The 26,631-nt window shown below is 40.1% G+C and overlaps 1 protein-coding gene across 1 annotated transcript; it reads left to right on the top strand.

Annotated features, from left to right (window-relative positions):
- The first annotated feature begins 968 nt into the window (after positions 1–968).
- Positions 969–26,349, top strand: LOC146578585 (uncharacterized). Its single transcript, XM_085268721.1, has 3 exons — positions 969–1,226; positions 21,736–21,837; positions 22,285–26,349. The coding sequence occupies exons 2-3, from the start codon at positions 21,820–21,822 to the stop codon at positions 23,359–23,361; spliced, it is 1,095 nt and encodes a 364-aa protein (XP_085124847.1). The 5' UTR covers positions 969–1,226; positions 21,736–21,819; the 3' UTR covers positions 23,362–26,349.
- The last annotated feature ends 282 nt before the right edge of the window (positions 26,350–26,631 follow it).

The raw sequence follows: 26,631 nt of genomic DNA, 5'->3' as shown, positions 1-26,631 counted from the left end.
GGAAAAAGTAAACAAAGCTGGGGCAGAGAAGAAGAACCGAGTCGTATGTGTGGAGGGACAGTAACTGTCTGTATTTAAACACTGCAGAGAGTAGAATTAACAGTAACAGTATTGTAGAATCACTGAAACAATAACGTGGCGCACAGTGTGACGCATGCACCAGTTTATTGTATTTCCAGACTTGCTTTCGTGCCGAGTAGCGTGCAATTTACAGTGCACGCTACTCTGTTTTTTGTCAGACTTGAAATAGCCGAAATACCTTCACACTACGGAACTTCTATGGCTCTTCCGTTCGACAATCTCTCCGGCATTGGAACCATCATCTGTTTTCTCTTCGGTAACCTTCAGTCAAGCTCGGTTGATTTTTCTAGTCGGCACACTCATTTCCTCCATTACCCAGGCGGTACGGTCGCTGGCTGCTTCCCAAACAAATGCACGTGCGGCTTGGCACTTGTGCTGTACGTAACAAGTCACGCGACGTGACGCTGCGGCTGTGATTGGTTCGGCTCTGCGCTACTTAATTTGGATTGGCTGACCTTTTTTTTTTTTTTTTTTAAGAGGACAAGAGCGGCGAGGTCTATCGCGATAGCTTAATTTCTCTATCGAGTAAAAGTTATATCGCGATACATATCGTTATCGTTCTATCGCCCAGCTCTAAGCTCATGTAGAAAAAAACAAACAAATGAACAAAATATTTTCTCCTTCATTTCTGTCAAACAAAGCTGTATGACACGTTTCCAGCTGTTAGTATCATGGTTGCTAGGCAACCTGGGCAGCGCAACGGAGACCGTCCCATTTCACAAGGCTCGGACTTCCGGCCTTAGCGGTCTTTAAGTACGCGGCCCTTGAGGATCGTTGGGGCTGCGTACTTTAAGGCTGCAGACCCTGAATTGGGATACAGCCATTGGTCTGACCCAACAGTAGGAGGCGGTAATGCTCCTTTACGTTGGTTGCCAACCGCCGTTAAACACACAGAAGAAGAAGAAAGGAGGCGGAGGAGTCGAGCAGAGAGAGCTGCTTTTTCATGAAACGGGAGTAAAGTAGTGAACTTACAGGAACATATACCACTAGCAACGTTTGGATCGATATCTGCATCGATCTGCACACCCTTGTCTCCTGGATCGTAGCTGAGATCAGCGTGAATCACGTGGGTCTCTGCTCCCTGTGTTTGGAAAAACTTCCAGCTTCATCACGAAGTTTCTCTCGGTTTGTGGGCTCATCTAAAGGTAAGCACCGAGCTAACTTTAATGTGGGTGCAGTTTATGTTGAGTTTAGCTCTGTTGAGGATAATAGATTGCTTGGTAGACACTGGAGTTAGACTGTAGAGTTTGTGATTGCTTGCAACATTATAATGGCTTTTAGGGGGTAAGAATACATACAGAAAAACAGTCTTTGAATATGAACAAAAGGATTGGGTGCAGGGCAGGAGAACAACCAGCCCCCACCCCCAGGACAGAAAGCCACAGGTACAAGCGTGGGGGAGGGCAATCAGCCTTTAGAATAGGACTTAACAAAAAACAAACTAAAAAATCGGCCCGTGTTCCTACATAACATTAAACATGTTAACAGCACAAAAGCCATATTAAACGCAGGATGCTTTAGACCCGGTGTTCCAGATCAACTGGCGTTTAGATCAACTGGCGTTGGTCGAACAGATGTGTGGCAGTCTTGCGTTTCAGGAGCTGCTACCGACAAACCAGCAAAAAAACGCCAAATGTGTCATCTGTGACACTTGTGAGGTTGTCTCAAACACACTCCGTCAGTCTTGATGCTGTTGAACAACAAAATGTATAAAAATGTGGCGAGTTCACCTGGTGATATCCTCATGCGCGACGCGATCGCGAAAACAGCAAACAAGTAACACCACGCCGTTGTTGTTCACAGGACAGCAAGAGTAAACGATCGGGAGACTCTTGTCGTCGTTATCGTTCCACTCGCACGGTTTATGTCACCGAATTCAGCGTTTTTGCTTCACAACTACAGCGTGCAGTTTGCTCTGTGCACCAACATGGAGTCGAGTCAACCAGCGCCACCTCTGGCCAAGTGCCACAGCCTACAGCCAGATCAACCTGTGACACACATCTGCAGCACGTTTGAATTCGTGTCATGCACATTTGTACCTTTCAATTGTGTGTTTGTGCGTCATGCAAATAAACCTTTGAAATGAATGAAATGATATCATGTATTTATTATCAGCCTACATTTGTACAAAATGCCAAATGACATACACATAAGAATCACCATCCTGATATCAATACTTTTGCCCATACGAAAAATGTCGTGAACACACTAATATTTCACCAGTGTTGTAACATCACATGTCGTTAGCGTAGTCTGTCTGTGTCTGCCCTCTGCAAACAAACATGTTAGAGTTGGTTGTGATATACAGTCTGCACAAGTGTGGTCAATCTAATAAACATTTATAAGGAGATGGCAGTTACTGTGAATGTACAGCAGTTACACAGTGATTAGTAATAAACAGTCAGACAATGACCCTGACAATCTCATTCAATCTTGCAGATTGCACCTTCTGTGGAAAGTGGTACCACACAGTGTGTGTGGACTTCCCCTGTGCAGAAGGCGACTACAAATGTTGTGGGTGCTAAATAAACAGAAACAAATGATCCCTGTTGTCTTTGCTTACTGATTGTTGTCAGTGTTGACAATCCACATTGCTGGCATTGCATCTTTCAACATATTTGTGGGTAGATTTAGATGCACCACGTGTGAGTGCAGCCACTCAGCCTTTACTCAATGTGATCATAGCAGCAGGTGCAGATGTGTGTCACAAGTTAATCTAGTGGTAGGCTATGGTACTTGGCCACAGGTGGCAGCAGTGGACTGACCTGCATTGGGGACTGGTCCAGCTGCTATGTGGTAGTCAGTAGATGGGCTCCACATTGGGGATTATATGCAAGTTTTGGGGACTGTTTATTGCTGATCACTGTGTGACTGCTGTACATTCAGCGTAGCTGCCATCCCCTTACGGATCGTTATGGGATTGACCACACTTATGCAGACTGTATATCACATCCAACTCTGAAATGTGCGTTTGCAGAGGGGAGACACAGGCAGACTATGCTGGCGACATGTGAGTTACAACACTGGTGAAATATTGGTGTGTCATATATTTGTTCACGACATTTTTCTTATGGGCAAAAGTATTGATATCAGGATGGTGATTCTTATGACTATGTGTATGTCATTTGGCATTTTGTACAAATGTAGGCTGATAATAAATACATGATATCATTTCATTCATTTCAAAGGTTTATTTGCATGACGCACAAACACACAATTGAAAGGTACAAATGTGCATGACACGAATTCAAACGTGCTGCAGATGTGTGTCACCAGTTGATCTGGCTGTAGGCTGTGGCACTTGGCCAGAGGTGGCGCTGGTTGACTCGACTCCATGTTGGTGCACAGAGCAAACTGCTCGCTTTAGTTGTGGAGCAAAAACGCTGAATTCGGTGACATAAACCGTGCGAGTGGAACGATAACGACGACAAGAGTCTCCCGATCGTTTACTCTTGCTGTCCTGTGAACAACAACGGCGTGGTGTTACTTGTTTGCTGTTTTCGCGATCGCGTCGCGCATGAGGATATCACCAGGTAAACTCGCCACATTTTTAAACATTTTGTTGTTCAACAGCATCAAGACTGACGGAGTGTGTTTGAGACAACCTCACAAGTGTCACAGATGACACATTTGGCGTTTTTTTGCTGGTTTGTCGGTAGCAGCTCCTGAAACGCAAGACTGACACACATCTGTTCAACCAACGCCAGTTGATCTAAACGCCAGTAGATCTGGAACACCGGTGTTCCAGATCAACTGGCGTTTAGATCAACTGGCGTTGGTCGAACAGATGTGTGGCAGTCTTGCGTTTCAGGAGCTGCTACCGACAAACCAGCAAAAAAACGCCAAATGTGTAATCTGTGACACTTGTGAGGTTATCTCAAACACACTCCGTCAGTCTTGATGCTGTTGAACAACAAAATGTTTAAAAATGTGGCGAGTTTACCTGGTGATATCCTCATGCGCGACGCAATCGCGAAAACGGCAAACAATTAACACCACGCCGATGTTGTTCACAGGACAGCAGGAGTAAACGAGCGGGAGACTCTTGTCGTCGTAATCGTCCCCCTCGCACGTTTTATTTCTCCGGTTTCAGCGTTTTTGCTTCACAACTAAAGCGAGCAGTTTACTTTGTGCATTAACATGGACTCGAGTCAACCAGCGCCACCTCTGGCCAAGTGCCACAGCCTACAGCCAGATCAACCTGTGACACACATCTGCAGCACGTTTGAATTCGTTTCATGCACATTTGTACCTTTCAATTGTGTCTGTTTGTGCGTCATGCAAATAAACCTTTGAAAATGACACTAATATTTCACTAGTTTTGTAACATCACATGCTGTTAGCGCAGTCTGTCTGTGTCTTTTCTCTGCGAACAAACATTTTAGAGCTGGTTTTTATATACAGTCTGTATAAGTGTGGTTAATCTAATAAACATTTGTAAGGAGATGACAGTTACTGTGAATGTACAGCAGGTGATTAGTAACAAACAGTCAGACAATGACTCTGACAATCTCATTCAATCTTGCAGATTGCACCTTCTGCGTAAAGTGGTACCACACAGTGTGTGTGGACTTCCCTTGTGCAGAAGGCAACTACAAATGTTGTGGGTGCTAAATAAACAGAGAAAATTGATCCCTGTTGTCTTTGCTTACTGATTGTTTTTAGTGTTGACAATCCACATTGCTGGGATTGCATCTTTCAACATGTTTGTGGGTAGATTTGGATGTACCAGGGTTAACCCTTGTATTATGTTGAAGAACAAAAAAGTGACATTGATTTTGTTGCGGGTCATTTTGACCTGTACTGTGTCAATCCACTCAGAATTGTCAAAAAACTGCACTGAAACAATAGCAACTTTATTTCCCATGAGATAAACATGTAGAACAAAGACATACAACAGTTAGACTTTCCATAACTATTTTAGGAACAATTTGGTTTTTCGTTCTTACAAACACATTTCTTTTGAACTTGCCCAACGTTCTCAGTTTTTCAATGTTCAACATTTTCAGTTTTGTCGACATGATGGACAGAATGTAACTGTGTGCTTTCTGTAGATGTACTTCTTGCATTTCTCACAAAAAGTGCTTGTTTTAAAACAGGAACTTTCCTAACTAAGATTTAAAACAAAAGATTTCTACGTCTCCTCCAGTCTCACAAACAGATGACAAACCAAGCGACACACCTGAGTCACTGACTTTCTTATATCCACTCACCCTCACTGTAGGGCAGGGATAGCTCAGTGGGTAGAGTGGCGGCCCCATGATCGGAAGGTCGGGGGTTCGATTCCCCTGAACAGCTACCCTGAGGTACCCCTGAGCAAGGTACCGTCCCTACACACTGCTCCCCGGGCGCCCAATGGCTGCCCACTGTTTCACTGAGTGAATGGGTTAAATGCAGAGAGGGATTTTCCCCACGGGGACCAATAAAGTACACTTCTTTCTTCTTCTTCTTCTTCTTCTTTCTTCTTCTGGCTGTTTAGTACTAATCACTGTGTAACTGCTGTGAATTCACAGTAACTGCCATCTCCTTACAAATGTTCATTAGATTAACCACACTTATACAGACTGTATATAACTACCAACTCTCCAGCCATGTTGAAGGATTGCCTATATTGGCTGGAAATATTCATTTCCAGAGAAATATAGGCAATCAAATGTGTTGTGCAAGAAACGAATTCAAACGTGGTGCAGATGTGTGTCACAAGTTGTTCTGGCTGTAGGCTGTGGCACTTGGCCAGAGGTGGCGCTGGTTGACTCGAGTCCATATTAGTGCACAAAGTAAACTGCTCGCTTTAGTTGTGAAGCAAAAACGCTGAAACCGGAGAAATAAAACGTGCGAGGGGGACGATTACGACGACAAGAGTCTCCCGCTCGTTTACTCCTGCTGTCCTGTGGACAACATCGGCGTGGTGTTAATTGTTTGCTGTTTTCGTGATTGTGTCGCGCATGAGGATATTAGCAGGTAAAGTCGCCACATTTTTAAACATTGTGTTGTTCAACAGCATCAAGACTGACAGAGTGTGTTTGAGATAACCTCACAAGTGTCACAGATGACACATTTGGCGTTTTTTTTTTTTTTTTTTTTTTTTTTGCTGATTTGTCGGTAGCAGCTCCTGAAACGCAAGTCTGCCACACATCTGTTCGACCAACGCCAGTCGATCTAAACGGCAGTAGATCTGGAACACTGGTGTTCCAGATTAACTGGCGCTTAGATTAACTGGATTTTACAGCACATTGTGTTGTGCATTCTGATTGCTGTAGATCATTGTCAATCAATCTACTGCCATGTCTCCTCTACAGCAGGGGTCCGCAACATCAGGGCTCCTTTGGTACCGGGTCGCGAGAGTTGAGGCTCGGGCGTGAAGTGTATGGTTTTCAGGGTTTTTAATCGTTAAGTCTGGTTCCCTGGGTCTTTTCCCGTGTTGTAGTTGTGTATAGAGCAGGGCGATATGGCCAAAATATTTATCACGATATGTATTTGAAAATTTGCGATAACGATATAACTGACGATATAATTGATGCAAGACAAAATACAACTCCACAACATTACTAGCGCAAAAAGACAACCTTCCATTTATTTTCACTTAAACAAGAAGCTGGTTTTTATGTACATTAAAGCTTTATAAAAATGTAACAGTGCAAATGCAAATTCCTTGCTGAAAGTTTAACCAAAAGGCATTTCCAGTAGAAATGGGCTGACATATCCTGAGCATAACCATGTATAATATCCACTGAAGTTAAAAAGAGGTGCTTTGCAACATTAAACTGCAGTGTGCAGTACGCATTTTTCGGACCATAAGGTGCACGGGATTATAAGGCACATTAAGCGAAACGAAGCAGTCAGATAAATCAAACTTTATTAAACTCATTCTTCTTGCTTCCTCCACTTCTGTACCATTGATTCATTAATGTTGAATTCTCTGGCAGCTGCTCTATTCCCATGTTGTTGCAGTATATTAATGACTAACCTCGTATTGTGGATGGATTATCTCAGTTGTTCTCCTGACTGAAGTTTGGTCCGTTTACAGCATCATGCCATGCGATTGCATTTGTTTCTAACCATCAGGAACCTTCACGTTAACTTTTATAAGTGGAAAAGTGTTAGTGTTCGTGCTCCAGCTTCACTGTTTATGTTATGCTAACATAGCTGTGTCGCTAGCGATTACGTAGCACATCATTTATATACCAGCTAGCCCAACTTCAGTAACCCTACAAACGTCACTGCTGTTTAGTTTCCTGTCTTCATTTATGTTGGAAGTGATAGCAGAGCTGTACGTTTGAATTTTTTCAGAAATCTCTCAGTCAGAACATGCAATATCATGCTTAGGTAACTAGCGAAACTAGCGAGCTAACTTCTGCTAGCTTCCTGCTAACTTCTGACTCCGTTAAATGTAATAAATTTTTTTTCATGGATGCCTGGAAGTTAAACTTTATAGTTACACCTGGTAAAGCAGCAATGCTGACCGTTTTATTAAAGATGAAAGAATTGAGACAGTTTTTAACTCAGTGATGCTGCAGTGTTCGTTTGACCTGAAACATACGGAGTTTAGGACCCAGATTACTCCCAGATTTAAGAGCATCTTAGTCCGACAAATACGACAATAACGACGGCCGTTTGCATGTTCTGCAAAAAAAATGTTCTTTGTCGTGTATCTGACGGACAAACACAAAACCAGTTCCACATCACTGAAGTTGCACCATTTTTACAAACCAATTCTGGTTCATCTGTTTCGCTCAACAATGCGTACAGTGCGTATGAAAACAAAGGCACTGCGCATGCGCGTTTTACTCCCATTCTATCGCGATATTTCATTTTCCTATCGTTGCCTAACATTATACCGGTATTACCGTGAACGGTATAATATGGCCCAGCCCTAGTTGTGTATCTTATTTTGAAAGAACTATTTACGCATTACCATAGTGACTAGAGAGCGTCAAGAAGCAGAGAGGAGGATGTTACTCTCGATGCTGTTGGTGCATTTCAGGAGAACAATGCTAATAAAGTTGCACAATTACACAGCTGAATTTGCGTTCATTATATTTACAAAATACCACAGTTTTTGTCTTTGTCTGTATCATTTTATTTTGTTGTATTTATCCGCAACACCTTAAAGGCCCATCCGTGAAAATATTTTCTGATATTAAACTGGTCCGTGGTGCAAAAAAGGTTGGACACCGCTGCTGTACAGTACAGAATGCGTTGTCTGTGAAGGTTCTCAGTCATCCAGGTCATCGTAGTCAAAGGAGCTTGCAAAGAAATGCGTCTGGACTTCTTTAAGTTACTTGAAGACGTTTCACCTCTCATCCGAGAAGCTTCTTCAGTTCTAAGGTCAAATGGTGGAGAGTCCCAGATATAAACCTAGTGGGAGTATCCCCCACAGAGGGACAAAAGGACCCCCTGATGATCCTCTAATCACCTGAGCCAAGGTGTGAAACTGGGTGTGGGTCCCAATCAGCCAGAGTTTCGGGTGAGTTCATTGTGAAACCTGGCCCCACCTTATCATGCAAATTCCTGAGATCAGATGGCCCAGGATGTGAGTGGCCGCCAAGGCGTCTGGGAAGGGATTTCAAAACTGGATTATAAATGGCAGAAAGTTGGTGTCGTAAACCACCGCCTCTGTTCAAAGATGGTCGCTCACAGTGGACATAAATGGCTTCTTTCACTCCTCTTTCAAACCATCTGTCCTCTCTGTCCAAAATGTGAACATTGGCATCCTCGAAAGAGTGTCCTTTATCCTTAAGATGCAGATGGATTGCTGAGTCTTGTCCTGTGGAGGTGGCTCTTCTGTGTTGTGCCATGCGCTTGTGAAGTGGCTGTTTGGTCTCTCCAATGTAGAGGTCTGGGCATTCCTCGCTGCACTGTACAGCATACACCACGTTGTTAAGTTTGTGTTTTGGCGTTTTGTCTTTCGGGTGAACCAGTTTTTGTCTGAGCGTGTTGCTGGGTCTGAAATGCACCGGGATGTCATGCTTGGAGAAAACCCTCCTGAGTTTTTCTGATACACTGGCTACATAGGGGATGACAATCTTGTTGCGTCCGTCTTTCTTTCTGTCTGCTGCTGCACGCAATGTTGATGGTGAACAGATCAAAACACTGACAGAATCCATGGATGGCAGGCTTTTGAGTGTCCTTGCAAAGAAAGGTGTTTATATTGGTCGCTGATTTGTTTTTGTTTTGTTTTTGAATGTCAGAAATGTATATTTGTGAATGTGGAGATGTTATATTGGTTTCACTGGTTAAATTAAATAATTGAAATGGGTATATATTTGTTTTTTGTTAAGTTGCCTAATAATTATGCACAGTAATAGTCACCTGCACACACAGATATCCCCCTAAAATAGCTAAAACTAAAAACAAACTAAAAACTACTTCCAAAAACATTCAGCTTTGATATTAATGAGTTTTTTGGGTTCATTGAGAACATGGTTGTTGTTCAATAATAAAATTATTCCTCAAAAATACAACTTGCCTAATAATTCTGCACTCCCTGTTTATGTAAAAAAGCACTTAGACTAAAACTGACATAGCTACGTTAATCCTACTGTAAAACAATAAGACAAGGTACGACCTCTTCCCATGCTCCCAGGATGTGGGGGTGGACGCTAGAACACCTTAGAATGTCTCATCCTAGGGGGTCTGAAACATTCTTTCAATATGTCACCAACTATATGCTTCTAAACACAAATGATTACATGCAGTATTCTACCATATGCAAACTTGTATCATTAAAATATTTCATTTCATTTAATTCATTTCATTTATTTGTTCATTTTCAGGCACAACAAATACCTATATTGAACATAAAATGCACAAAACAAAAAACAAAAATTGCCTCAAAAAGGAGTGGGACGAAGAAAACTTATTAAATCCCACCCCTATTCTCACTCATCAACAAAAAAACAAAAAAAACAATAAACTTCCCGCAGCTACGCCTATCATTGCATACAGACCCATCAACAGCCCCGGGCACATACAAGCATCTAAACGGCAGCTCGCAAACAACAATTAGAGCCTTCATAACTGAATATATAAATTATAAATTGCATTACCACAGGTAACAGGCGGTAATAACTACAAGTAACAAACACACATACATATACATATATGTACATACATACGCACTTTTTTTTTTAATTTTTTGGAATCCATACCAGCAATGGTAAGAGAAGACATTACAGAGCACACTAAAAACCATCATTGAGTATACTGTGAGCAGACCCACTGTTTGTAGAGAAATTTAAATCTATGAATATTTTGCATTGTTTCAATTGTAAACTCAGACTGTTCCAGATTTTCACACCACATATTTCCCCACACTTCCACACAATATGGAAGATATGGAAGAACCAGGGTACAGTACAGAGTACGAAGTGCATCTTTATCAAGGAATTGTTTCACTTTGTTCAAAACTGCGAGGCTTCTGGAAATTTTGGTTTTTATGTGTCTGACGTGGGGTTTCCATGAAATTTTATTGTCAATTACGACTCCCAAAAATTTGTTTTCACTCACATTATCAATTGGTACACCTTCAATGACAATTGGTAATTCTATATTATATTTTAAATTACCAAAAAACATTGCTTTAGTTTTATTTATATTTAATGATATTTTATTTATGTCCATCCATTTTTTTAAAATTAATTTTAGCTCTCTGTTTACGGTCATTACAAGATCAGTATAATCATCGCTACTGAAAAATATGTTGGTGTCATCTGCGAACAGTATGAGCTTATAAGTACTTGAGAAACATCAAAAATATCATTTATGTATACATTGAAAAGTTTTGGTCCCAACACTGACCCTTGGGGAACACCACATGTAATACCAAGTTTCTCTGAATGGTAATGCCCTATGCTAACATATTGTTCCCGACCCGTTAGGTAACTTTTTAACCAGTTACCAGCTTTCCCTCGAATACCATATCTTTCCAATTTATCCAATAAAATTGAGTGATTGATTGTGTCGAAGGCCTTTTTGAGATCAACAAATTTACCAACTGCATATTTATTTTTATCCAGTGCATTAGTAATTTCTTCTACTGCCTCAATTATCGCCATTGAAGTGGTTCTTTGCGTTCTGAAACCATACTGACCAACATTTATTATTTGATGTTTTTCAAGGAATTTTTCTAATCTTGAATTAAAAAGTTTTTCTAGAATTTTTGAGAATTGAGGCAGTAGAGAAATACGCCTATAATTGGTAAAACTGTGTTTGTCATTACTTTTATATAGTGGTATTACTTTCGCAATTTTCATTTTTTTGGAAAACAACTGGACTGAAATGATAAATTACAGATATATGTTAAGGGACTAGCAATATTCAGAATAACCTGTTTAACTACAGACATATTTATGTCATGATAATCCATTGAAGACTTACTTTTACATTTTAATGTGATATTTATTACTTCTTGCTCATTTGTAGCTGAGAGGAACAGTGAAAAGGGATTTGATTTTACTGATATTTTCATTTTTATGACACGGGATGTTCGCTGCTAGTTCAGGGCCAACATTTATGAAGAATTTATTGAACCCATCGACAATATTACTCATGTTGTGATTTTCACCATTTGCATCAGTAAAATATTCAGGATATGATGTTCCAGAAGATCCTTGTTTAATTAAGTTGTTTAACACATCCCAAGTTCCTTTAATATTGTTTTTATTTTCATATAATCTTCTTCTATAATAAAATTGTTTGCTCGTTCTTATAATATCAGTCAATTTATTTCTATATGCTCTATATCTTTGTTCCACTTCTTTTGTTTTTACTTTGATAAACTGTTTATACAGATTGTTTTTCTTTTTGCAAGCATTAATAATTCCTTTTGTGAGCCAAGGACTTTTTATCTTTTTTTTTCTTTTCTTTGTCATGTGTTCGTTTATAGGACAATGTTTATTGTACCACATAGTAAAAATATCTAGAAAATTATCATAAGCCTTGTCCACATCTGACTCTTCATACACCGCTTCATACACAGCTGTTGTTAATTTTTTTTTTCTTTATCTATTTGTCATTTCACGTTGTAGTATTACACAAAATTTTCAGATCTAATAGAAATAAAATAAGTGTTTCATAATTCATTCAATTTATTGTCTTTATTTATAACTGCCATTATTATTTCATTCTATTATAGAATCTTACAAGAAAGAGGCAAAATTGTATTCCATTGTGCTTTATTAGCTACATTGGTTAAAAAATGAATCAACAATGCCAAAAAAACCTATCAAAACAACATACTGGAAAATAGTTATTCATCACTTGATTGATTCAATACAACACTTGGGCACATATATGCGGGACGTTTCGTGGCTGTGTTGATATTGCGCTGTCTCTTAACCAGTGTTGGGTAAGTTACTTTAAAATAGTAACTTAGTTACATTACTAGTTCTCTCAAAAGTAACTCAGTTACTTCAAGTTATGTGTTACTTTCAAAGTAACTAGTTACTAGGGAAAGTAACTTTGGTTTTACTCAGAATTCTCTTGTTAATGTGTTGCTTCCATAACTTTGCCAGTCTTCTAGCTTGCTTACTTGCCACAAGTGCACTGTGCCACCTACCAATAGACAGGAAAAGATAATGTGCATATTTCCACGAGAGAAATCCCACACCTGGACCGTCATTGACTGCTGCCATGATTCCAGCCTACGTCACAGCGTCATGTGCGCCTTTTACATCCAACACAAAAACTGCAGTCGTGATGCTTTCGATTGTACTCAGAACTCGGAAATTCTGCCTTCTGAATAGGAAGATGTAGGTAACACCAGACTGCACATGAGCTGCATACAGAGCTGGACTGGGACAGAAAATTGGCCCGGGCATTTTGACTAGAGACTGGCCCACCATTGTAGGGAAAATCATAAAGCCTTTGAATGAAAATAAACACTGTTGTGACAGTGATGTACACTGTTTTGATGGTATATATGCATTAATCTATCAATCGTTTGTTGTAAGATTCAGATAATTATTTTTTTAAAGCTAGACATTTTAAATGAGAATAAGAAAGAAAAGTATTTCTGTACTTCTTTGTGCCCCCCTCTCCCTGTTAATGCCCTACATGGACCCCTGGCAACACTTTGCTAGACCCGCCCCTGCACAGTTACCACCTGTCAGCTACCTAAAAAAGGATACTGGTGTTATTTGTCTCTCAGAAACAGTTCATAATTTCCCTTCAACTCATTCATGTCACCTAAAAGATAAACCTGTTTCTCCATCACCTGCTCAGCTCTGATGATCCAGTAAGGACATCTCCTGGTATCATCTTCATGTTTCCCTCTCACCAGATAACCAAACCATATCATGACCAGCAGCTTTTTTGCAGCTGTGGCTCCAGCCAACATCAGCTGATACTAAAAATTAATATTAAATAAATTCTAACAACAACTGATCAAGCTTAAATGTGCTGCTGTTGTTTAGCGCTGTCAGGGACCAAGCAGTAAAGCATAAAGGACACAGGTGGTTTTAATTCAAAAAATGGGTTTTATTGACCCAAAAATATGAAAATATATTTAACAAAGCCAAAACTTAAACAGGCAGACCAATAAAAGAGGTCAACTCAATAGACTAAACTCAAGATAATAATTAACAGAACCTCAAACAAACATATGACAAACTGACCTGCTGAAATGACACACAGGGGGACTTAAATACTGGTTTAGCTAAACCAAATGACACACACGGGGGAAAACAAAATGGCTGCCATATAACCAACTAATACAAAACATTTAAACAAACGTGAAACACCCCCCAGGCAATGAAGCATGTGGTGCAATCCAATTAGGCTGTCAGTAGTACTTCAGGTCTCCCAGCCCTTTGCCACACATTTTGCCAGACAGGAGGAGACACCAACCCCCAGGTAACTCAAACAAAGAAAGATGTATTAATATAACATAAAACAGAACTTTGACCTTGCAAGGTTAATATGTGTGCACGCCATATAAACATTGGAAGGTGTGATGGAAAAATGAATACATTTAATAAAGAAACGATATTGAACAATAAATAGAATATTTTAAAGTAGTGACTGTTAATTAAACTAAAGTGAACAGCGGATGGTGAGGTGTGGAGCTTACCATGTGTGACATGCCATCACAAGCGCGATATCCTCTGGTTTCCTCTTTCGGCGCAAAGTGGGCAATAAACAAACAAGAGAGCCGATCAGCTGATCACTGATCAGTTTTCATGATTGAAGTAGAAACGGGAGAGGGAGGGGGGAGAATGAGAGGAGAGGCAGCTGTGCAGCAAAGACACAGAATAACTCCAGCTTTGTGCCTTTGTCTTTGCAGCTGAATTACAGGACAAACTGTTCCTTTTCACCTCAATAAGAAACGCGTAATATTTTCTCTGAATACCAGATGGGACGGTTGGCAACGCTAATAACTTATGAACAAAATAAAGTGCAACATCATTAACTTCATAGCACCCACCCAGCTGTATAGAAACTCCGTCATGCTAGCTAGCACGCAGTACGGAAAAAGTCAGCACAACGAAAATAAACTCCACCTAAACTTGGTTTATATCTGACCCAGAGAGACTGCAGGCCATAACTTCTTACCTGAAGTTCAGTTCACACTCGGACCGGCGGCTGCTTCGGGTCTCTCCTCTTGCCTCCCTTTTCCTTCATCCACCTGCTGGCCTACACCACTTGCTAATGTTACTGAATCTGTGGAAGCTCCGCGATAGCCACCACACAAAGTAACGAGTAACGACCCTATCTAAATCCCAGTAGCGACTAACGCGTTCCTGATTTTGGCATAATAACTAGTTACCGTGCTCGTTACCACAATAATAATGTAGTTACTGTAACGCGTTACTTAATAACGCGTTATTCCCAACACTGCTCTTAACTGATCAAATCTTGCTGTGGTAGCAGCTTTAAACTCTGTATGACCCAGGTTGATAGAGGGTGTCCAGCCTGGGTCGCATTCCTGCATTTTGTAGGCTGGTTTTCCTACAAAACACAACAAACATTAGCCCATAAAGCAGCAGAATGCAACAAATTCAATTCAAATCAATATAAGACTTATTTGTAACCTACATCAACAATTATGTTATTATAAATTACGTAATAACTACAACAGAAGACTTACCTTTGTGGAAATGCTTGGAGCAGACTAACATGTGAGCTGGAGTGTTCTGAAACGTTATATTTGGTCTGCAATCAAGGCCATCCGTCAGCTCTTTGTTACTTCGGAAACATGGCTTAAACAATTTCTCTTCCACGACGTAATCCGATAACAACCGATCTCTTTACTTGTCGGCTTCTCAGATTGGGACAGCCGTCGTCGTGTCACTGTGAATTAATAGGGCTGAAAATGCGTGCTTCAAGCGTGCAGTCTCTTAATAATTGGAACACAGCCCCAGACAATAAAGTTAGTTCCCGGCTACGAGCCCGACACGGAACCAAACGTATTAGCCCGAGATCTCCTTACCACAGTTAGGAGCCGCAGACCTGGCCGAGGTAACAAGAGAGTGCAAACATGTTGAGGGATTGGCTGTGTTAGTTCATTGAGAGATTTTTTTGGAAAGAAAACAGTTTTCACTTACAGTTGAAAACTAATGTGTACGCTTATCCCTGCAGTTTTATTTTGTTAAATACAAACAAAATTGTAGCAAAAGTGCTGCCGCATGTCTGGCCAGAAAGAGTTGTTTATTTGGTAGTTCAATGAAATTACTGTACTGCACTGCTGAGTGACTGTCATCTGCTCGCCAAATACATTTCATTACAATGTTGACCCTGTGCTAGGGGTGGGTGATATATACGATAGAAACGATATAAATTTGGCCAACGATAGAGATTTTGACTATATCGCGATAGCGCATGTTGATGATGGCATCAAGCTGAGCTTGTTTTGGTCGAAAGCATCGCAGCAGCTACAACCATTATCGTCTGCAAATTATGCCGGGCAACAGTCGTAGCACTTTTGAAATATGGGGAAAGCCAAAAACTGCGCTTCCTCCACTTCCATAACATTGATTCATTAATGTTGAATTCTCTCACAGCTGTTCTATTCCCATGTTGTTGCAGTATATTAATAACTAACCTCATATTGCGGATGAATAATCTCAGTTGTTCTCCTGACTGCAGTTTGGCCCGTGTACAGCATCCTGCTATGTGATATCATTTGTCCCTAACCACCAGAATCCGTCACGTTAACTTTTATCGAGTGAAAAAAAAGTTGGCGTTCATCCTCCAGCTTCACTGTGCTAATGTTATGCTAACATAGCTGTGTCGCTAGCAATCACGTAGCACATTATATACCAGGTAGTCCAACTTCAGTAACCCTACATACGCCACTGCTGTTTAGTTTTCTGTCTTCATTTATGTTGGAAGTGATAGCAGAGCTGTACGTTTTAATTAGTTACAAAAATCTCTCAGTCAGAACATGGTATGTCATGTTTAGGTGGAAACTAGCGAGCTAACTTCCTGTTAACTTCTAACTCCGTTAAATTTAATAAATTTTGTTTTCATGGATTCAGAGATGTTACACTCGATAAAGCAGCAACGCTGATGATTTAATTAAAGATGAAATAATTTAGACTGTTTTTAACTCTTAGTGTTCGTTTGACTTTGGGACCTAAATTGGACGGAGTTTTGGACCCAGATTACTCTGCGAAGCTCCTCACTACGGCAGCCATAATGCTCTGACAATCCATCAAGCGGTGGGGCTTACCAAAGTTGTACTAAAACATTTTTAACAGATTTCTGCAGCCAAAATCGGTTCGAGGTCAGTAAGCACAACAAGAATTCATACATAAGGCACACTCTCGATTTTTGAGAAAATTAAAGGATTTTAAGTGTGCCTTAAAGTGTGGAAAATACGTTATAAAGAAGAAAAGAATATATCGTGATATATATCGTTACCGCACATGCTTCAAATTATATCGCGATTTGAATTTTAGGCCATATCGCCCAGCCCTACCCTGTGAGTCAGTGGCTTCTTCCCTTTCAAGTTCCTGTGCTAACTTGCATATGACAAATGAAACTTAAAGGCTTCAGATAGTTAAGAGTGAGAAAAAAATTGTGCTCATGTTTGCAATTTTCTTGTTACACAATATTTGGAATTAAATAAAACAAACAAAACACTACATTTTAGGAATGGGTTGTACATTTTGTGGGTGTTTTCGTGTTTGTTTGTTTGTTGTACTACTTGGACACTAAAGTGGCCCTCCAATTAAGCTAGAAGTGGACCATGGCTCATTTGAGTTTGAGACCCCTGCACTAAGTGAACCGAGCAAGATGATTAAATTTAGAAAAACATGCTTAAAATCATCTGGTCTTCATGAGCTTCATTGCATGTGTGTGTATGTGTTAGTAGGATTAATACGTTTTGTGCTCATGTATGTAATTTTAATTACCCCCCCCCCTTTTTTTTACCCAAACAAAACTGTTTTCTACACTTTCTTGATTCAGAAACATCTAAAAAAGAAAATCTCTATCTTAGTCAGGCACAACTAAATTCATGCAAGTTGACCCAGCCAACCACACTGTGTGTTGTTAACAGGTACCCCCTCATGATGTGTGCCACTTCCTATCTGATTTTTGCTCCCCCTAAAAGGCAGGAATACAATAGCCACACACTTCCAAAAACAGAATTTTGTGCTTAGATAATGAATTGTAGAATAAATTCTGCATTTGTAAAGTCATTTTTGAATTCCACATTAACAAAGTGATTTTTGAAATGTTTTTTTAAAAAACCTCATTAGGATGGTAATGAGGTGCTTGGAAATGTTGTAGGTGGCTGAGTTTATATTGCTACCAATGAGTCTGAGCGGGACTCCTTTGTGGAACTATGGAAGTCCATATATACAGGGCGTAGCATTCCCTGGGTAAAGGCGGTGATGTGCAGGGCAGTCAGTGGCTTCTTCCCTTTCAAGTTCTTGAATACACCTGATGACTTTCTTTTTGTAGTTGGTACTGAGGTTTCACCTTGAAGCTTCAGGTATTGTTGTCACTGAGGAGTGTAGTTTATCTGCTCTGCTTCTTTTTGTCAGGGATAAAATACATATATATACAGGGCTCTAGAGTGTGACCAAATTTCTTTGTGGTGCAACTAAAAAAAATATTTGGTTACACCGGTGCGACCAACTGTTCGGGTAAAAACAATAAAAATAAATAAAAAATCTCTGCAACTCTCCGTGTGGTCAACAACAGACACACATTATTCCCCTATTGTGGCATAAACCAATCAGAGATAGTCAGGGGCAGAACCTCTCTGATTGGCCGTGGTCCAGTTGAAAGTGCAGGTGAGTAGTTTGAATAAAGTGATATCGATTCATTAAATCCTGAATTGACTTTTAAATATAACTGTGTTTTACCAGAAACACCAGATTCTCAGGTTAAAGCTCACAGAACTATTTCAACAACCACCACACAGCAAATGAACTACAACCACCACACCGCAAATGAGGTACACGGATTGCACACAGATTCTGAGCTGCAGGTTTTGTCTCTCTCCAACCAAAATTCACCAAACCAGCAGCAAAAGAAGCAGCAAACTGCGCTTGACATATGATCAATGTTGTCATGAGTTTTGCCTCTTTTTTTCCACCACGGTAAAAATCACACTTCATGCACAGCTCGCTCTCTCTCTCTGTACTTCAAGAACAGTTTCCCGTCTCAAATCTCTGTTTTCTGCATTATTCATTCGCTTATCACCCACCAGTCTACCGTTGTTTACAGCGCTGTCAGCCAGTCTTTTTCTTTACTTTTTTTCACTTAAATGACCTCGGACAAGAAAGCCTAATTTTTCTGCTGTTCAATACTGAACAAATTTAAACTTTTTAAAATTATTCATAAGATTGCAGAATGTTTTTAAGGTTATCTGCTATAAAAAGTCAGGCCAGTCTCCTTCATGTTTTTCTGTGTTTTGTTCTCAGTTACTTTCACACAAAGGCATCTGCTGTGATGTTCACAATTCTGATGAAGTCTCACATGTGTCAGTACTGATAAATGATCAGAATTATAATATTTCTGACTGTCTGAGGCTAAGTTGAATCGAATCAGGACTTTGAGAACCGGAATCGAATGGATTGTAGAAATCAGTGATGATACCCAGCCCTAGTGAGTAGCCTAGGCCTGACAGAAGTGGATGTAGCTCTGGTTAATAAGAAAAGATTAAAAGAATTATTGATAACCTTTTGTTAAGTTAAGGCCTGATCCGTCTGAAATTCATAGCCAGTGCTCTGACACGGTGCCATCAATCTTTGAATGCTGAAAAAGCACAGTGTATACAGAAAACACATTACAGGGAGTGCAGAATTATTAGGCAAATGAGTATTTTGTCCACATCATCCTCTTCATGCATGTTGTCTTACTCCAAGCTGTATAGGCTCGAAAGCCTACTACCAATTAAGCATATTAGGTGATGTGCATCTCTGTAGTGAGAAGGGGTGTGGTCTAATGACATTAACACCCTATATCAGGTGTGCATAATTATTAGGCAACATCCTTTCCTTTGGCAAAATGGGTCAAAAGAAGGACTTGACAGGCTCAGAAAAGTCAAAAATAGTGAGATATCTTGCAGAGGGATGCAGCAGTCTCAAAATTGCAAAGCTTCTGAAGCGTGATCATCGAACAATCAAGCGTTTCATTCAAAATAGTCAACAGGGTCACAAGAAGTGTGTGGAAAAACCAAGGCGCAAAATAACTGCCCATGAACTGAGAAAAGTCAAGCGTGCAGCTGCCAAGATGCCACTTGCCACCAGTTTGGCCATATTTCAGAGCTGCAACATCACTGGAGTGCCCAAAAGCACAAGGTGTGCAATACTCAGAGACATGACCAAGGTAAGAAAGGCTGAAAGACGACCACCACTGAACAAGACACACAAGCTGAAACATCAAGACTGGGCCAAGAAATATCTCAAGACTGATTTTTCTAAGGTTTTATGGACTGATGAAATGAGAGTGAGTCTTGATGGGCCAGATGGATTGGCCCGTACTGGTTTGGGCTGGTATCATCAAAGATGAGCTTGTGGGGCCTTTTCGGGTTGAGGATGGAGTCAAGCTCAACTCCCAGTCCTACTGCCAGTTTCTGGAAGACACCTTCTTCAAGCAGTGGTACAGGAAGAAGTCTGCATCCTTCAAGAAAAACATGATTTTCATGCAGGACAATGCTCCATCACACGCGTCCAAGTACTCCACAGCGTGGCTGGCAAGAAAGGGTATAAAAGAAGAAAAACTAATGACATGGCCACCTTGTTCACCTGATCTGAACCCCATTGAGAACCTGTGGTCCATCATCAAATGTGAGATTTACAAGGAGGGAAAACAGTACACCTCTCTGAACAGTGTCTGGGAGGCTGTGGTTGCTGCTGCACGCAATGTTGATGGTGAACAGATCAAAACACTGACAGAATCCATGGATGGCAGGCTTTTGAGTGTCCTTGCAAAGAAAGGTGGCTATATTGGTCGCTGATTTGTTTTTGTTTTGTTTTTGAATGTCAGAAATGTATATTTGTGAATGTGGAGATGTTATATTGGTGTCACTGGTAAAAATAAATAATTAAAATGGGTATATATTTGTTTTTTGTTAAGTTGCCTAATAACTAACGAACAACACCACAGCACTGGCCAAGAAATCACAGCAGCGTCTCTTCTTTCTCCGCAAACTAAGAAGAGCAGGAGCACCAGCCCCCATCATGTACACTTTCTACAGAGGCACCATCGAGAGCATCCTGTCGAGCTGCATCACTGTGTGGTTTGGAGCCTGCAATGCGTCCTGTCATAGAACCCTCCAACGCATAGTGAGGGCTGCAGAGAGGATCATTGGTGTCTCTCTCCCCTCCCTCCAGGACATTTACAGCACCCGTCTCACTAAAAAAGCCCTTTGCATAGCGGCTGATCCCACGCACCCAATGCAAAGCTTCTTCAAGCTGCTGCCGTCAGGGAGGAGACTGCGGAGTCTCCAGGCCAGGACCAGCAGACTGAAGGACAGCTTCATCCATCAGGCTGTCAGGAAGCTTAACTCCCTCCCGATTCTGCCCCCCTCTCCCCTCCTCTTCTCCACCACGGTCTCACTGAACTCTGTCACACACACACACTCACTCTCTGACGCACTCACTGGCCTGCTCCAGTCACTTTGTGGAGCATTGGACTGCCATTACCTCATAAGACTCTGTTGTTACACTATCTCTTACCATATACTACTAAATCTCCATTTGCACTATTTGCCTATTTTGCACCACTATGCCTCCTTACTTGAATATTGTATATTGTATATTGTATATTGCATAGCTTTTTTTGTTATACGTAAAATTGTATTGTATTTATTTAAACTTTACTTTTTAATTATTTTATTTGCATTTTTCTAATCACTAGGGTTTGAGAGTAACGCAATTTCTATTCTCTGTATGTCCTGTACATGTGGCAGAATTGACAATTAAAGTTGACTTGACTTGACTTGACTTGACTTGAATTATGCACAGTAATAGTCACCTGCACACACAGATATCCCCCTAAAATAGCTAAAACTAAAAGCAAACTAAAAACTGCTTAAAAAACATTCAGCTTTGATATTAATGAGTTTTTTGGGTTCATTGAGAACATGGTTGTTGTTCAATAATAAAATTATTTCTCAAAAATACAACTTGCCTATTAATTCCTAATAATAAAAAAGTTAGTCTAGAGCCCTGATATATACGTTTTGTGTCCTAGCTGAGTAACAGGAGAAGAGTCTGGTGGAGCAACAGAGGAAAATTTCAGCCATTTGGACTCAGCTCAGCCACTACAGAGGAAACAATGTCTTCAACACAAAAGGTGAGAAAAATATCACAGTTACACTTTTTGAAGCTGTGTGCACAGCTGGTTATTTTTTAAAAAGCTCTTAACAGCAGCTTTATCTTTTCCACCCTTGGCTCATCCATATGTACATAATCGATATTCAAAATCGAAAACCCCAGAAGTTACAAGAAAATACAAAGACTATATTCTATCTACACACATTGAAACCATATCATCAGTTAAACTCACAATTTTTTATGAGTAAAATATTTTCTCCACTGATCAGTATTTCTTCAATATGTAATTTTAATTACAACTCTGATTGTAGCGCATCATTGTTATGTAATAATATCACCAGAAGGCGATGGTAACACACCTACGAAGTGTTTTTTGAGATGTTTGACTCCACTAATGGAGGGAGTTTCAGTTTGTTCCAGGACTGCATTTCACTCACTGCCTCTGTTTGTATCTCTGTCACTGCAGGACCAACATGGAGCAAGAAGTCAGCGCTCTCAGGAGGCCGACAAACCTCACAGAAGAAAGGGAGAGAAAACATACAGCTGTGATGAGTGTGGAAAGTCTTTTACCCGGGCTGGAAACTTTAAAAAACATCAACTCATCCACAGTGGAGTTAAACCTTACAGCTGTGACTTGTGTGGAAAGTCTTTTACCCTGGCTGAAAGCTTAAAAAAGCACCAAGTCATCCACAGTGGAGTGAAAGCGTACAGCTGTGATTTGTGTGGAAATTCTTTTACCCAGGTTCAAAGCTTAAAAACACACCAACTCATCCACAGTGGAGTGAAAGCGTACAGCTGTGATTTGTGTGGAAATTCATTTACCCAGGCTGGAGGCTTAAAAACACACCAACTCATACACAGTGGAGTTAAACCTTACAGCTGTGATTTGTGTGGAAAGTCTTTTACCCAGGCTGGAAGTTTAAAAACACACCAACTCATCCACAGTGGATTTAAACCTTACAGCTGTGATTTGTGTGGAAAGTCTTTTACGAAGGCTGGAGGCTTACAAATACACCAAGTCACCCACAGTGGATTTAAACCTTACAGCTGTGAGTTGTGTGGAAAGTCTTTTACCCAGGCTGGAGGCTTAAAAGCACACCAATTCATCCACAGTGGAGTTAAACCTTACAGCTGTGACTTCTGTGGAAAGTCCTTTACCAAGGCTCAAAACTTAAAAATACACCAACGCATCCACAGTGGAGTTAAACCTTACAGCTGTGACTTGTGTGGAAAGTCTTTTAACGTGTCTCAAAACTTAAAAAAACATAGACTCATCCACAGTGGAGTTAAACCTTACAGCTGTGACTTTTGTGAAAAAACTTTCATTGACAAGCACTACCGAAATATTCACCTACGGATTCACACTGGAAATGATGTTTCCTGCTGTGATCAGTGTGGGAAACTGTTTGCAACCGATGCACAGTTACGACGACACATGTTTAGTCACACCGAGGAGAGACCTTATAAATGTGACCTGTGTGAGAAGACTTTTAAATCTCCACATCACCTGAAAAGCCACCAACAGATCCACACCAGAAAGTAACTCTACAAGTGCAGTTACCGTGAGGATGTATTTAGTTTTTATCTTGTAATTGTAATTGTAACCTGAGTGTTTGGAACAAATCTGATCAGTAAACTTCTGGAATTATACTGAATGAACTGTTTGGAAAATTGAAGAATAATTTTTGCCCAGTAAGCTGAGTGTTATAATGTAAACAGTAAAATGTAATTGGACGTTGGCAGAGATGCTTTTTATTCCCGGCAACGTTCAGGATAAAATTGTTGAAGGAATTCTCTGACTTACAATGTCTTTGTTTAGAAGTGGAAACTGTTTTCTTTCCCACCTCTGTGGTGGGAAAGAGTTTCTCTGTGACCTTTGTGGAAAAACTTCCAATCATCAATGGGACCTAAAACCACATCAACGTAGACACACTGGAGACAAAATGAACTACTGCAAAGAATGTGGGAGAGGCTTCCAAACACCAAGTACATTAAAATCCATGAACTCTTCCACAGTGGGGTCAAAAAGCACTGTGACCAGTGTGAGTCATCCTTCACCACTGCACGAGAGCTTAAAGAACAAGCATAAGGGAATCCACACAGGAGAGACACCATACAAGTGCAGACACTGACAAAAGCTTCTCACAATCAGGTCATCGTAACAAACATGAACGTACACACATGGAAGTGAACTTAAGCTGTGACCAGTGTGACAAGAGTTTCAGGAATCTCAGTTCATAATCCGAACACAAACGATCCCAAGCTGTAAATAAACTGTTTCACTGTTACCAATGTGCAAAAACATTCACTTCATTATCTGCTCTGTGCAAACATCAGCCTGATCATGCAGGACTGAAATCACTGGATCACAATGAATCTGAAGAGAGAGAAAGATCCTCTTCTGGTTTCAGGCTCAGACTTAAAAACCTTGAGATCAGGCTCCACAGGGTTCAGATGGAATCTCCTGTAAAGAGTGTCAGCTGATGTCACACTTGGATCTGATGAGGTAGCTCTGATTTCTGGAGCTGCAGTGAATAATCCTGAATGTTACATTTAGGAAGCTGCATGTATAGACATTAGGGGTGCAACGATACACAAAATTCACAGTTTGATTCGGTTCGATACTTTGGTGTCACGGTTTGATATTTTTTCAATACAAAAAAATGTTCATGCTTTTTTAATTTGTCATTTATTAAAATTGTAAATATATATTTAAACTCAAAAGTACAGTTTGTAAATTTAATGTTGCTGAAACAACAAAGTAATAAAAAAATAAATAAATCAGATCGAGAAATAACTCATCTTTGGAAAAGAGAGTTTATTACAGAGAAATGGCTTATTCCGAAATAAAAGCTATACTATACGCTTCTTCTGGGCTATTTTCTCAGCAACATATTAAACATATCAGGTCCCCATAAGAAGAATCATGTGCTAACGGCTGTCTAAATGACTCGGGTAAAGTTTGTAGCATGCGTGCTTGTTGTTTTTGTGTGCTTCCACTTGTCTTTGCACTAGGATGATGTCGGCGTAAATGTGCAGTCATATTCGTTGTTTTCCCGCTAGTGCTGTCAGCGTTAATCTGAAATGACGTTAACGCCCCAACACGGCAAAGCAGATCGCCCCGTGCTTCAGCTGGGCGGCATCAACACGTTAACGAGCAAACTGCACTAACGCAGTAGTTCCCACCCATGTAATTGAGCATTGCGTGGCACATTCGACATATTGTTTTACTTTTGTCCATGACAGCTTACCTTCAGGGTCATATTCACATGAAGACCAAAATAGTTCCAAAGGCCAGATCTGAATGAGGGTGGGGGAGGTTCAATTTGCCAAGTTGCAACGAGCTTAGCTTCTGTCTTGCTAGCTTGCGCTGCGCTCAGTGGATCTGCGCTCGACAGTGCAGCCTAGGCGGAGTAGTCGAACACAGATCCACTGAGCTCTCAGCACAGACAGCATCGTCAGAAGAAAAGTTGATAAAATAAATTTAAAATTTTGTATTGTTCAATACTTATGCGTACCAAACTGAAAGCACTTTATCGAACGGTTCAATGTCGATACGAGTATCGTTGCACCCCTAATAGATATTTATATCAAGTTTATGTTTTTTCCTTTGAGGGATTTTAATTCTCTAAAATGTTATCCCTGTTACATTTTAATCTTTGTTCCCTTAGGACACAGTAGTGTTTAGTAGTTGTATTTGTTACTGTATTATTAAAGTTATAGGAATGTCTTTTTTTCTACCAAACTTTTAATCTATCAGTTTGGTATCATATCAGATATGTATATCAATTTCTTTTATTTCAGCTTTCTTAGTTTTTCCTAAATTTAACTTCTTTTTTTAATGTATTCATTTTATGTGTTATCTCAGTTAAATTTCAATCCTTCATTCATATTTAATCTTTTGCTGTGGTAAAATCTTCTCTTAAATCATTTTTTCCCAAAACAAGCAAATAATTACACAGCAGTTGCTCGTAAAACTTCCAAAATGAACTAAATCTGTCCACCAGCTTTGAAACAACACTGTGCTGTGACTTTATGTCCAGAATAAAATAAACTCCCGCTAACTGGTTTTGGCCTGTAGGTCCATGTAATACCAGTTTGTATCAGAAGATGGAGTCAGTGAGTCAGTGTAACCTTGATTCAATTACGCAAAGAGCACATTGGCAGCGAAGAAATGTTAAAAGTTCAAAAATTTTAATAAACCCCTATTTTTGGCTCCTCCTGTTACTTTGGTGTATTTACTGTATGATTGAAGTCTACATGAAGTCCATATGTTTTTTTTTTTTTTTTTAATGAATTCATTTCGATCCATGTGTTCTGCAGCTGTTTTCCTATTGATTTGAAGTTTGTATTATGAAATCCTGATAATGTTAAAGCATTAGTTATGTTTGCTTAACTCTGTGTAAAGGTTGTTTTGTTTTTTTATTAAATAGTTTGGTGTGAAAAATAAAGAAATGGTCTCACAACAAGTAGTTTGACCCATGATTTCAGATTCAAAGTACATAAACTGTTTTCAGTGGTACATGTGGAGGTTTATCACAGGAGGAGACTTGGCTTGTTCTTGACTGATTATTTCAAATATTGATTTGTAAATGATTAACTAACAATCTTGTCAACACAAAGTTCTTTATTTGGAGCACAATTCTACAAGAAAGATAACTTACTGTGAACATTACCTAATAAGACTGATTCAGGACAGGCGATTAGTTATGTTAAACTTTTCTAGCAGTCCTTCACAAACAGGGAACAGTCTGTCTATTCTCTCCATCTGTCAGCTGCTGCTGGCTCTTCCACCTCCTCTTCCTCACACACT

Source organism: Mchenga conophoros, linkage group LG3 (genome assembly GCF_057382185.1).
Source record: "Mchenga conophoros isolate Kocher_MC1m ecotype Shallow Benthic linkage group LG3, M_conophoros_male_GT1.1, whole genome shotgun sequence".
Lineage (NCBI taxonomy): Eukaryota > Metazoa > Chordata > Actinopteri > Cichliformes > Cichlidae > Mchenga > Mchenga conophoros.
Note: the sequence above shows the minus strand (reverse complement) of the source record. Positions and strands in the feature narration are given on the sequence as shown.